Source organism: Piliocolobus tephrosceles, chromosome 13, assembly GCF_002776525.5.
Source record: "Piliocolobus tephrosceles isolate RC106 chromosome 13, ASM277652v3, whole genome shotgun sequence".
Classification (NCBI taxonomy): Eukaryota; Metazoa; Chordata; class Mammalia; order Primates; family Cercopithecidae; genus Piliocolobus; species Piliocolobus tephrosceles.
In genome coordinates this window covers 64946992-64960095 of record NC_045446.1, presented here as the reverse complement: position 1 = coordinate 64960095, position 13104 = coordinate 64946992, and the positions used below count along the sequence as shown (strand labels likewise).

Sequence of the window (13104 nt, the reverse complement as noted above, 5' to 3'; positions counted from 1 at the left end):
TAAACCTATAATAAATATAAACCTTCTGGAGGGCAACCGTGTAATAAACACTAAAAATGTTAAAAAGAGCACTCCTTTTGACCTGGTCATTCTACTTCTAGTAATTTATTCTAAGAAACTAATAAGAAAAAAATGAGACAAGTGGATTCCATCACAGTGGTGTTTAAGATAGCAAAATATCAACAAAAGATTACTTAAATAAATTCTACAGTCAAGAATATTAGAAGACCACTGGATAATGATGTGGATTATTTATTTACACACAAAAAATAGGCCGGGCATGGTGGTTCACACCTATGATCCCAGCACTTTGTAAGGCTGAGATGGGTGGATCATTTGAGCCCCGGAGTTTGAGACCAGCTTGGGCAACACAGTGAAACCCTGTCTCTACAAAAACAAAAACTTTTAAAAAACTAGCCAGGCATGTAATAGGCTCCTGTGGTCCCAGCTACTTCAGAGGCTGAAGTAAAAGGATTGCTTGAGCCCAGGGGCTTGAGGCTGCAGTGAACTATGATCACGCCACTACACTCCAGCCTGGGTGACACAGTGAGACCCTGTTTCAAAAGAAAAAAAAAAAAAAGGAAGGAAAGAACACCTACACTTTGTTTTTGAGACAGAGTCTCGCTCTATCACTCAGGCTGGAGCACAGTAGCGTGATCCCAGCTCAATGCTGAGATCACTGCTCCGCCTCCCAGCTTCAAGCAATTCCCCTGCCTCAGCCTCCCAAATAACTGGGACTACAGACACACGCCACCACGGCCAGCTAACTTTTGTATTTTTTATTAGAGATGGGTTTTTGCCATGTTGGTCAGGCTGGTCTTGAACTGCTGACCTCAGGTGATCCATCCACCTCAGCCTCCCAAAGTGCTGGGATTACAGGTGTGAGCCACTGCGTCTGGACAACACCCACACTTTAAGATGAATTAAAACAGGTTATAAAACAGTATCTAGGCCGGGCGCAGTGGTTCATGCCTGTGATCCCAGCACTTTGGGAGGCTAAGGTGGGCAGATCATGAGGTCAAGAGATCGAGACCATCCTGGCTAACATGGAGAAATGCCATCTCTACTAAAAATACAAAAGATTAACTGGGCGTGGTGGCACGTGCCTGTAGTCCCAGCTACTCAGGCAGGTGAGGCAGGAGAATCAACTGAACCCGGGAGGCAGAGGTTGCAGTAAGCCAAGATCACACTGCTGCACTCCAGCCTGGCAACAGAGTAAGACTCTATCTCAAAAAAACAAACAAAAAACCAGTGTGTATACTAGGTTACATTTTCTGAAAAGAAAAACAATACATGGTGTGTATTTATATGTTCTTAGAAATGAACATATCTATATGTTCTATATGTTCATATGGTACATATCTATAAGGATATGTACTAAAATGTTTATAGGGATCATTTCTAGGTTGGGGGATGACAAGTAATTTTTCCCTTTTTGCTTTCTAGTCTTTAGTATAACCATAACTGCTGTATCAAATTGTTTTCTAATAATTTGATTATTGAATTAAATGTACCATAACTAATTGTAATAAATTAAACACTGTGCTCACTTTATTTCCATTCTAAAAAAAAATAACACGTGATAATCTGCTACTAGAGTAAGCGTCTTCCTCCTTCCATTCATATTTAATTTCATAAACATGTATCAAACACTTCCAATGTGCAGGGTACTGCAGGAGATTTAAATGGATAAGACATTTCCTATACTCAACAAACTTACAATCTAGTAGAGAAACACAAACACACACAAAACCATGATGTAAAGGAAAATGAGAGAACTCTTATGCTTGGGGGAGTGGTTGATGGGAGTCCGAGAAACAGAAGAGGAATTCCTATAGGCTTCATGAATGTGACAGCTTTTGAACTGGACATGGAGAGATAAATAGCCTTCCAACAGGTAAGCTAGATGGCATTTCAATGAGATGAAAATACAAGAGCAAAGACCTTGAAAAGGGAAAGCACAGTGTATGTATTTGGGGGAAAGCAAATATATACTCCTTAGAGTTTTGGGGTATAAGCAAGGATGAAAGCATAAGCTAGAATCACACTGAGGGCCTGAATGTTGGGGTGAAGAGTCCTCATTTAATTTTAGAAGAGGAGTCATTAAAATTTTGGGGACAGGAGAGAGAAATGATCAGTCTCGCTCTAATCACAATAGTTTCTATGTAAAAAATAATCCTTTGGTCAGCTTTCTTAAGATTCTTTTGGGTCTCAATTTGAATGTAATCTTGGCCAAACTAAATGGAATTATTTGCTCAACACCGAAAACTCTTAAATTAGAGCCATTTAAAAGTCCTCGAAAATACAAAAGCAGCCCAGGCACACTGGCATGATCATGCCTGTAATTCCACACTTTGGAAAGCTAAGGTGAGAGGATCCCTTGAGCTCAGGAGTTTGAGACTAGCCTGGGCAACATAGGGACACCCTCATCGCTACAAAATAAAAAAAGTAAAATAAAAATTGGCCGGCCATAGTGCTACACACCTGTGGTCCCACCTACTTGGAAGGCTGAGGCGAGAGGACTGCTTGACCTTGGGAGGTCGAAACTGTAGTGAGCCATGACTGTGCAACTGCACTCCAGCTTTGTCAACAGAACAAATCCCTATCTCTAAATAAATAAATAAAAAACTATAAAAGAAAACAGAAAAACAGGCAAAAATCACAAAAATCTAAAACTTGACACATTTGTAGGTCAGATTTTATTCAACGCATTTGTAAAACTGGCTGTTAATCAAGAACAAATCAGAATTTGTACTTTCTGACTCCTTTTAAGATTAAATTAGGTGGATGCATTTGATTTCTATTTCAAAAATGGTAGTGGCAAATGAAAACATAATTAGAGTAATTTCCTAGTCTTGGCATGACCTAGGAACAACAGGTTATTTCTATCAAAGGACCACTGTGAAGGGTCAGCTCTCTCTATCAAGGCTAGTTTATCCTTCTGGGTTGTTCTGCCTGAGGACCCTAATGGGTAGTAGAACTGTCAGGGTGAAGAGGTAGAGCCGCGGTCTTCAGAGACTACAAACCACAGCTGGGGCTACTAGTCATACAACATACTACATACACAAGACCATCATAGAGCTTATTCTTGTCTAGCTAAACCGTAGCCTCTCTAGTAGCAGTCTTTTTTGCCCTCTGTGGTTTCTAATGTTCAGAGCATTAAGAGTACACAAACACTTCATGCCTGTAAACTGAATCTTTTGGAAGGTTCAAACCCTGTAAAATGTAAGTGGCTGTTTTTAATAATTAAATAATTATTATTATTATAACTAGAATCAGAAGCTGCAGATGTATGTGGCACTCAGCAAACACTACTGTACCAAGAAAGCTTAAAGAATTTTCTTTTTTAAGTTCAGGAAAAACACCTTTGCAAAAATAAAACCAAGGCCGGGCAGTGACTTACGTCTGTAATCCCAGCACTTTGGGAGGCCAAGGCGGACATATCACTTGAGCCCAGGAGTTCAAGACCAGTGTGGGCAAAATGGTAAAACCCTAGCTCTACAAAAAATACAACAATTAGCTGGGAATAGTGGCACAAGCCTGTAGTCCCAGATACTTGGAAGGCTGAGGGAGGAGGATTGCTTGAGCCTGGGAAGTTGAGGCTGCAGTGAACCATGATCACACCCCTGCACTCCAGCCTGGGCAACAAAGCAAGACCCTGCTCCAGAAAAATAAAAATAAATAAACCCAGAAGCACAAAGAAATTAAGTAACTTGGCCAAAGTTGTACAAACAGTTACAATGCTGGGACCTGTGTAAGAGGTAGACTGCTGATCCAGAGATTTTTTTTTTTTGCCCCCACTCGGCTATCTTGCCTGTCATTATAGATGGTAAAGCTTTATCGATTCTAGCTGCCCAGAAAGATAACCTGAAATATTAACAAGCCTGAATCACAAAATATTTTAAAAGATAGGAGTCTAAAGATGTGCTAAGTACATACACAAGCAATATATGTCCAAACCAATATGACTTACTAAAGAAATAAAACTCAATTGTGATTATCCATTTGGGTATAATTAGTGGATCCTCCAAAAGTGCTTCCTTATGTAAGTTAAATACACAACTTGCAACCTTTACTAGTAATTTACTTGGTAAATAAGTAATGAAACAAACTCAGGCAGGATTTGGCCCAATTAGAAGTCTAATTAAATATAGACTAAGTATCTAAACCTACCTTATATCTACACTGTGCTGCTTAGGGTATTACAACGAATAAAGGAAAGTAAAATACATGCTTTAAGAAAATCTAGTTGAGGACAGAAGACAATGTACAAATCTTAAATGTCAAATAACACATAAGTCAAAATAACAACATACATATAAATCTTATCACAAGTAGTAAACTATACTAGGTTTTTCCTTTCACTCACCTGCTTTTCCCACTGTTCCTTCATCTTCCCACAAGTCTCAATATCCCATTCAAAAATTATTTTCTCAAGCTCTGGCCTGGATGTAAGTTCTTCACTACTTTTAAACTGCACACAATGACTGTTACTGGTCTCACAGTTTACCAACACAGGTCTTTCAGGTCCAGGTCACTTGGGCTAACCACTGATTTCTGAGGCAGGTATACATTAAAAAGGTGATTTACTTACACGTTCCAGATTTGTTTTCAGTACTAATGGTTCATCTCTTTTTTTCTGTTCATCCATTTTCCTTTTCCCTGTTTCTGTATCCTCTGGTAACAGCTTGTGGATTTGATCTTCAGAGGGTTTTTCCTCTTGTAACTTTTCTTCTCTCAGCTAAAAATACAAATAATGCAAATACAGTAGAGTTTTAGGCAACTTTAAACTTAAAAACATATTTTACTCTGTAGTTTATTAGAACAAACAGATCACATGGCAGTTTTGAGACTATTTTTCTTATCAGATACAGAGCCCTCTTGATTTCTAAGTAAATCTACTTTTACTTGGCTCTTGCCAAACATACTCTTCAGGGCTAAAGATTTAACTGCTCTGCATTGTTAAGCAATATGAAATCATATTCCCATAAGCCAGATGTAACTGCATTGGACTAGGAGAAGAGCAGAGATGGCCACAGAAAGCCAGAGAAGCTGGATGAGGCCTCCCTAGCAACAAAAGAATGACTTAATGCAGTTCTAATGTCCTACATTTTAATGCTGTTATCCTGCAGTTACAGGATAAGTCAAGATACACAGTCTACAAAGAAATTTTGTTTTAATTTTATAATAGTAGAGATGGGATCTCACTATGTTGCCCAGGCTGGTCTTGAACTCCGGGGCTCAAGCAATCCACCTGCCTAGGCCTCCCTAAGTGCTGGATTACAGGCATGAGCCACTGCACCTGGCTGTACAAATCTATGGCAGACAGATATGCTCTTTATTTTGGGGAGGTGGCACAGTATTATCAAAACAGAATGGGCTTTGCAATGAAAACTTTGGTGACCGTGAGCAAAGGAAGCATCATTTGCTTGTCTTCAAAACAGGGATAGTGCAACTTACCCTGCAGGAGTAAATGAGATAACAATATAATAGCATTTATTAACAGAGTCTTGCTATGTACCTATAGTACATCAAGACTCCATTTCTACTTTTTTTCCTTTTTCCTGTCTAGAGTTTTAATAACATTTAAATAAAATTATGTATCTCAAAGCAATTATAGGCTACTAATACTTTTAATTATTCTTATGAAAAAATTAAGCTAAAGAACAAATAAATATTTTTGATAGACTGCTGCCTCTGGGTTCAAAACAAAACAAACAAACAAAAACAGAAAAAAACCCCACAACAACAAAGCCTTAGTCTTATCTTTCTGATTTCTGTAGGTCTGATTTTTGTAAGCCTGAAATAATCTTTAAGATATTAGTCAAATTCATGAGGTTATGAATATGCAAAGAACACCAAACACAGTGCTGTGCCAGGAGGAGATTAAAATTTTAAAATGTACTACCATCTCTGCCCAATCCAAACAGGAACACAGAGGGAAGGAAAGCAAATCCATAGCTGGGGAGAAAACAAAACTATAGTCTACACTAACTGCCCACTTAAAAGATTTAAGGTCTTTTGAAGATCTTAGATGAGAAGACCTTATTCAACAACTTGACTACAGGGGTGGTTTACTTTTAGAGGACAGAGGAGCATAATGGTTCAAAAGAGAACAGGTTTTAGCATCACTGGAATTATCATTTACTGAACTCTGTGTGTCAGGTGCTTAGTCAAGCACTATGTCTACATTGGTTTAAGTGTTAGGTAACGTGTTTAAATTCACACTGCCATAGGCATGGGGAATGATATTTATCCTTCTATGGGGATGGAATGCAAATCAAGGTCTATCTCAGCAGTTCTCAACCAAGAATTATTCTGCCTCCCTCCCCAACTTGCCAGAACATTTGGCAAGTCTGGAGACAATTTTGATTGTCACAACTGGGGAAGTGGAGTCTGTGTGCTACTAAACATCCTAAATGCACAGGATAGCCCCCTCCAATATATATATAAATATTGCTATTTTAAGAAAACTAAATATGACATGTCTTGTTTTATATATCTTAGTGTTATTTTGTTTGGTGCTTAATGGTGTTAACATACTATGTTCTCTGGCTTTTCTAGTGTTTTAGAATGTACCCTTCTGTCTCCAAATAATTTATTTTTTTCTTAATTTTATTTTTTAATAGAGATAGAGTCTCACTATGTTGCCCAGGCTGGTCTCAAACTCCTGAGCTCAAATGATCCTCCTGCCTCCCAAAGTGCTGTTATTACAGGCATCAACCACTATGCCCGGCTTCCTAATAATTTTTACTGCTGCTCTCAAAGTTTTTGACAACGTACTTGGGTTGCTGGCAAACAACATTTTCAATGCAATGCTGAGCCACTGCTAACAAACCATTAGCTAAAAATTTACAAAAGTGAAAAAAATCATGTATCCATTTAAATATTCAAATGAATCATGTTGGTGTTTTCCAATATGGAGTGCTATACAAGTTTTTGTTTCTTTGTTTTCATTGCTTTTGGTTGTTATTTATAAGGATTTGAGAACTTAGTCTCTAGAAGCGAGTTTTTATACTGAAAAAGACTAAGGGAGGGTCAAAAAATAGTTTTTTTTTTTTTTTTTTTTTTTGAGATGAAGTCTCGCTGTGTCGCCCAGGCTGGAGTACAGTGGCACGATCTCGGCTCACTGCAAGCTCTGCCTCCCGCATTCACGCCATTCTCCTGCCTCAGCCTCCCAAGTAGCTGGGACTACAGGTGCCCACCACCACGCCCAGCTAATTTTTTGTATTTTTAGTAGAGATGGGGTTTCACTGTGTTAGCCAGGATGGTCTCAATCTCCTGACCTCGTGATACACCTGCCTCAGCCTCCCAAAGTGCTGGGATTACAGGCATGAGCCACCGTGCCCGGCCAGAAAGTAGCATTTTAAACGTGAATAAAAAATATCAATTGCTGTTGTTTATTGAACCCTTCTATGTTCTAGGCATTAAGTTTATCAAACTTACCTCATTTAATCCTTAAGGACTCTGTTTCTATTTATTTATCATTACTATTTTATAGAGACAAAAATTAAGACTCAATGGTTATTTCTCAAATCATAGACATTAAATACTGAAGAGCTTGGATTTTAAAGCAAACCATTGGCTTCAGATATCGGTTTGTCAACCTCAGCACAACTGACATGCTGGGCTCTGTAATTCTTTGTTGTGAGGACCAGGGCAGTCTGAGAAGGCTTATGCATTAATACTTCTGCAGGGTGTAGAAGGACAGAGCAGCATAACCAAAAAAGACAGAGAGCCAATATAAAGTGCTGCAATAGTTAGCCCATTAGTTGGCTACAGGTATATGAAATGTATCTCAAGACTGTCAGTCTGAGGTGAAAAAAAAGGAAGCATGTATCTATTGGCTCCCACATCCCGCTGACCAAAGTGTGCCCCATGGAGTGTTAAATACTCCACATTGATTGGCTTGTACAACCTGAGTAAGTCCCCATGGTAGGTACTGCAATAGAGACAACAGAGAAGCCGTAGAGCTAAAAAGCAGCAGGACCCTAAACAAGGAGATAGAATGAAGCCATCCACTACTGTAAATGAGGTCATTCTTACTCCTTCCATTTTCAGATGCTAATTACTAGAGAAAAATTATTGACATCTGTACATTAATCTCATACTCAGCCACACTATCAGGATTACTAAGCAATTTTTCTCCTGAAAAGAATCTTTACTTTTCCCTCATTAATTTCTAAAACTAAAATTTTAAAAATCAAAGCATAATATACACACAGAAAAGTATACAAATAAAGGAATGATAAATTATCCATTCACCACCACCAAGATCAAGAAACAGTTTATTACCAATACAGCCCTTATGCTTACCCCTCACCCAAAACTGAGTGAACTATGGTAGAAACCATGATCCTGGTTTCTAACACCAAAGAAATCATTTTACCTATTTCTAAATTTTATATAAGTGAAGTCTTACATGCTTACTGAATCTTTCTGCCTTCACTCAACATTCTATTTGTGATATTCATCCATGCAGGTACAAGCAGTTTATTATTTCTTGTTTTGCTGTATAGTATTCTGTTGTTTGACAATAAAACAATTTAACCATCCTATTGTTGATGGATATTTAAGTAGTTTCTATTTTTGGCTATTTATAAATTGACTACTAAAAATATTATGGAATATGTATGCAGGTATACACAATGTTCTCTGGAGTGTATCTTAGAACAGAAACTGCTGAGTCATAAGGTATGCAGCCACAGTTTTCCAAACTGGTTGTACAAATTACATGCCTCCCTCCCCAGTGTAGAATGACAGTTGCTCCCAGCTTTGCTGACACTCAGTACTATTTGTCAATTTTAGCCATTCCAATGTGTATATACTGGCACTGCATTATTATTTTAATTTGTATTTCTCTAATGACTAAAGATGTACAACAGCTACAATAGCTTTACATGTTTATTATGCGGAAATCCTCTTTTATGAAGTGCCTATTGATATCTTTACCCTTTTTTCTTTTAGATGTTTTTTTCCTCTAGTAATTTGTAAGACTTCTTTATATTTTTTGGATATGAAGCAGTTGTCAGGAAAAATATATGAATACATATATACATATATCTTATATATGTACGTGTGTGTGTGTATATATATACATGTATACTTTTTTTCCCGCTCACACAGAAGCTTGACTTTCTATCTTAGTACAGCTGTCACTCGGAATATGTGGGGGACTGGTTCCACGACCCCCACATATACCAAAATCCATACATACTTAAGTCTCAGAGTAGGCCCTGCAAAACCTGCCTAAATAGTCGGCCCTCTGTATCTGCAGGTTTTGCATCCCATGAATACTAATTTTCAATCCGTAGGGTTGAAAAACAAAATGTGCATATAGATAAACTCACGTAGTTCAAATATCTGTTATTCAAGGGTCAACTATACTCTTCTGAAGACAAGAAGTATCAGGTTCTAATGCAGTTCAATTTATCACTCTTTTACCTTATGGTTGGTGCTTTTTCTATCCCATTTATAAATGTTGCTTACCCCACTATCATGAGAATATTCTCCCATGTTATCTTTAACGAGCTTATTATTTGACCTTTCAGTCTACATAGAATTCATTTTTTATGTTAAGATATAACCTACATATGACACACATGGAATGTATAGTTCAATGAGTTTTGTCAAATGTATCTATCCATGTAATCATTTCCCTAATCAAGATACGGAACATTTCTGCCCTCTCCAGAAAGTCCTTTTGAACCTACTGGCAATCAATCTCCCAAACCACTTAGCCCCAGGCTACCACTAATCTGATTACTATATCAGTTTTGCCTATTATAAAAATATACAGGATGTATTTCTTTGTGTTAAGTTTCATTCACTCAGCATGATACTTCTGAGACTGATTCATCCATGTTACTGAGTTTACTAATAAGACACTTCTTTCTATGGATAAGATATAACACATTGTATGAATAAACCACAATTTGCTTATCCACAAGTGTTGGACATTTGGGTTGCTATTTAGTTCTGGGCTATTATGAATAAATCTACTGTGGACATTCATGTCATTTTGTGGACAGGTGTTTTTATTTTGGTTGGCTAAATAGCTACAAGTGGAATTGCTGCATCACACAGTTAAGTGTATGTTTAAATTTATAGAACAACAGCCAAAAGGTTTCCAATGGTGGTTATATTTTATACTCCTACTACTACTGCATGAAAGTGTATCTTATTTTGTGGAATGTCTGTTCAAATCTTTTGTCCTTTTTTTAAACCTTACTAGTTAGATTAGCAAGAGTTCTTTATATATTCTGGATCCAAGTCCATTGTTAGATACACATTTCTTAACATTGTCAACAGGTTCTCAGAAACTGAAACTTCAAGCAAATGACATATAATAAAACAATTTTACCATAGGCTAACTGGTATAAAAGAGTTAAGTTCCTACAGCATATTTCGATTCACAAAAAAACACCAAACTTCTAAATAAAGACCCAACTACCTCTAATATGAAACACTGAGATGAATGAGAGCTACACATACATTTAAGAAAAATAAAAACAAGCAAGATAATTATTTGCCCAATTTTGGTGAATCAGTGAGTGATAGAGGTTGCAGTAGTGATGCGTTAAATCAAAGAATACATGTTTGCAAAAAAAAAAAAACTCTAAAGAGCACCTCCTACCACTATGCAGTGCAAAAACAATGACAGATATGATAGGCTCACTGAGCACTTTCGTACTACATAGTTCATTGTTCTCCATTTGTATGATTATCATATACTTCACAAATTGTTATTTTACAAAAATTTGTACTCATTTATTCACTCGTTTCCTAACCTATTTATTCCAGTTCAGGGTTACAGGTGGCCAGAGCCTATCCCAGCAGCTCAGGGCATAAGATAAGAACAAACCCTTGACTGGACACCATTCCATGACAGGGCACACTCACACACATACCCACTCACTCAGACTAGGACAATATAGATATGCCAATTCACCTAATGTGCACATCTTTGAGATGTGGGAGGAAACCAGAGTATCCAGAAAAAACACACACACCACCCTCCCCCCACCACCCCGCAAAAAAAAAATGCTGTTCAGTGGAAAAAAGCAAGTCACCAAATATATTGTATTATTTCTCAAAAATTCTTCCATCTGGCCAAGTGTGGTGGCTCACACCTGTTATCCTGACACTTTGGGAGGCAGAGGCAGGAGGACTGCTTGAGCCCAGCAGTTCAAGACCAGCCTGGACAACACAGCAAGATCCTCATCTCTACAGATATAAAAACTTTTCAAGTAGCCAGGCATGGTGGCGTGCTCCTATACTTCCAGGTACTCAGGAGGCTGATGCAAGTGGATCACTTAGAGCCCAGGATCCAAGTCAGCAATGAGCTATGATCCCACCACTGTGCTCCAGGCTAAGTAACAGAGAGAGAATCTCTCTCTTCAAACAAACAAACGAACAACCTAGCTTCTTTGAAGTATTTAGCCTTAGACTGTAACACTCATGACCCCTCTCTGTCACTCTCCTTCATTCACAGAAAAACTTGGCACTTAAATTTTAACTTCTCTCCAACTACTCCAGTGATCATTCCTGAAGGTCTCAATATTGGTATACTCCCTCAGTTCCTTCACCTCCTCTTTAAATACATCTTTTTCTCCATCTTATTTCAGCTATCTACTCCATAGTCATACCCTAAACTGTGATATCCATAACTAAACTATCTACCAAGGCTCACATTTAAGCCTTTTATATTGGGACCACCACTTCCTAGCTTTCCAGCTTTATTTATATATGCTAGCGATCCTACTTTTACAATTTTCACCATCAAAGTTTCCAATCCATTGACCCTACAACTCTTTCACTGCCTATCACATCCTTTATGTACTCAATTTTCCCCTTAATCTAGATCCATCATCCAAAACTGTAACAACTTCCTTGTATACACTTCCCCGTCCATCTACCGCATCTCTCCATCATACTTCTGACAAAATCACAACCCCAGTTAAACCCAACATACTGCTTACTCTCAAAGTGTCCTAACCAGTCTTATTTCCATTGTTGTCCCAGGAGACAGAGGCAGCTAGTTGCCAACCCAATATCCATTTTCTCCTTCCTTACTAAAAGAACCCTGATTTTACTTAGGAAGTTAATGTTCCCAGCTAAAACATATGCTTCCCAGCCTCCCTAGTAGCTAGGGCAGTTTGTAATATCCCCAGTGCCTCAGCATATACTAGTGGCACAATATTTCATTAACCAATGAATATATATCATGATCTCATTTATACAGAAGACTAAAGTATATGTATGTGTCTGCATGCACAGGTAAGTATATAAGGGGTCTAAGATAAACACTAAACTTGATTCTAGGTACTTCTGGGAAGGACAGTGGGAAGAAAGGTAAAACGGGACTTTCACATTTTGTTCTGATTATTTTTGCGTTATTTTTCTTATATTAAAAAACGACAATTAACTACAACACATGCAGAAAGAAAAAAAATCTAAATATATTTAGAAATATGTGGCTATTCACAGAATAAAATTTAGAAACTCATAGTGACCTCAGTAAGCATACTAACTCAAAAGCCTCTGGCTAGAAAGGATGTTAAGAACACAGCTCCCTGTCCTCAGTAGACCCCTCGGTCTTGGTTCAGTACTGTTCTAGAGTAGTCCCTTACCCCAGCCTGGTTTGTTTCCAAATCTCCCACAGGTAATAGAATCTAGGATTTTTAAATAAAATAATACCTTTTAAAAGAACTAGAATTAGGGGAATAAAAATTCTTAACTTTTTACAGCCTTTATAAAGGTTTTTACTGTCACTTAAAGTAATAGCGTATACTAAGTGAAAAGTATATTAGTAGCATATCACACATCAAATTAGTAATAATGAGTTGTGTAGAATTAATTTCCACTTATCTTCCTTTGCTCAGCAGAAACTTCTGAAGATCTACTGAGATCTGTTTTAGAAATCATTATGTCACTTCAATAAAATCCTTCATTCCCATTTACTGTTAATCCCTGTTCCCACACCCTATCCCAATGGACCACTAACCTATCTGTCACTACTATTTGTCTATTCTGGCCATTTTCTATAAATGGAATAACAACATATAATCTCTTATATCTGCTTCTTTCACTTACCATCTTTTT

The 13104-nt window shown here is 37.6% G+C and overlaps 1 protein-coding gene across 1 annotated transcript in view; it reads right to left on the bottom strand.

The window, feature by feature from the left end:
• The window catches only part of RNF169 (ring finger protein 169), an 88302-nt gene that overhangs the window by 36181 nt on the left and 39017 nt on the right, over window positions 1–13104 (bottom strand). The window contains exon 3 of the mRNA XM_023209394.2: window positions 4595–4741. Coding sequence (XP_023065162.1) covers window positions 4595–4741 — 147 coding nt within the window. The remainder of the gene's footprint in view (window positions 1–4594; window positions 4742–13104) is intronic.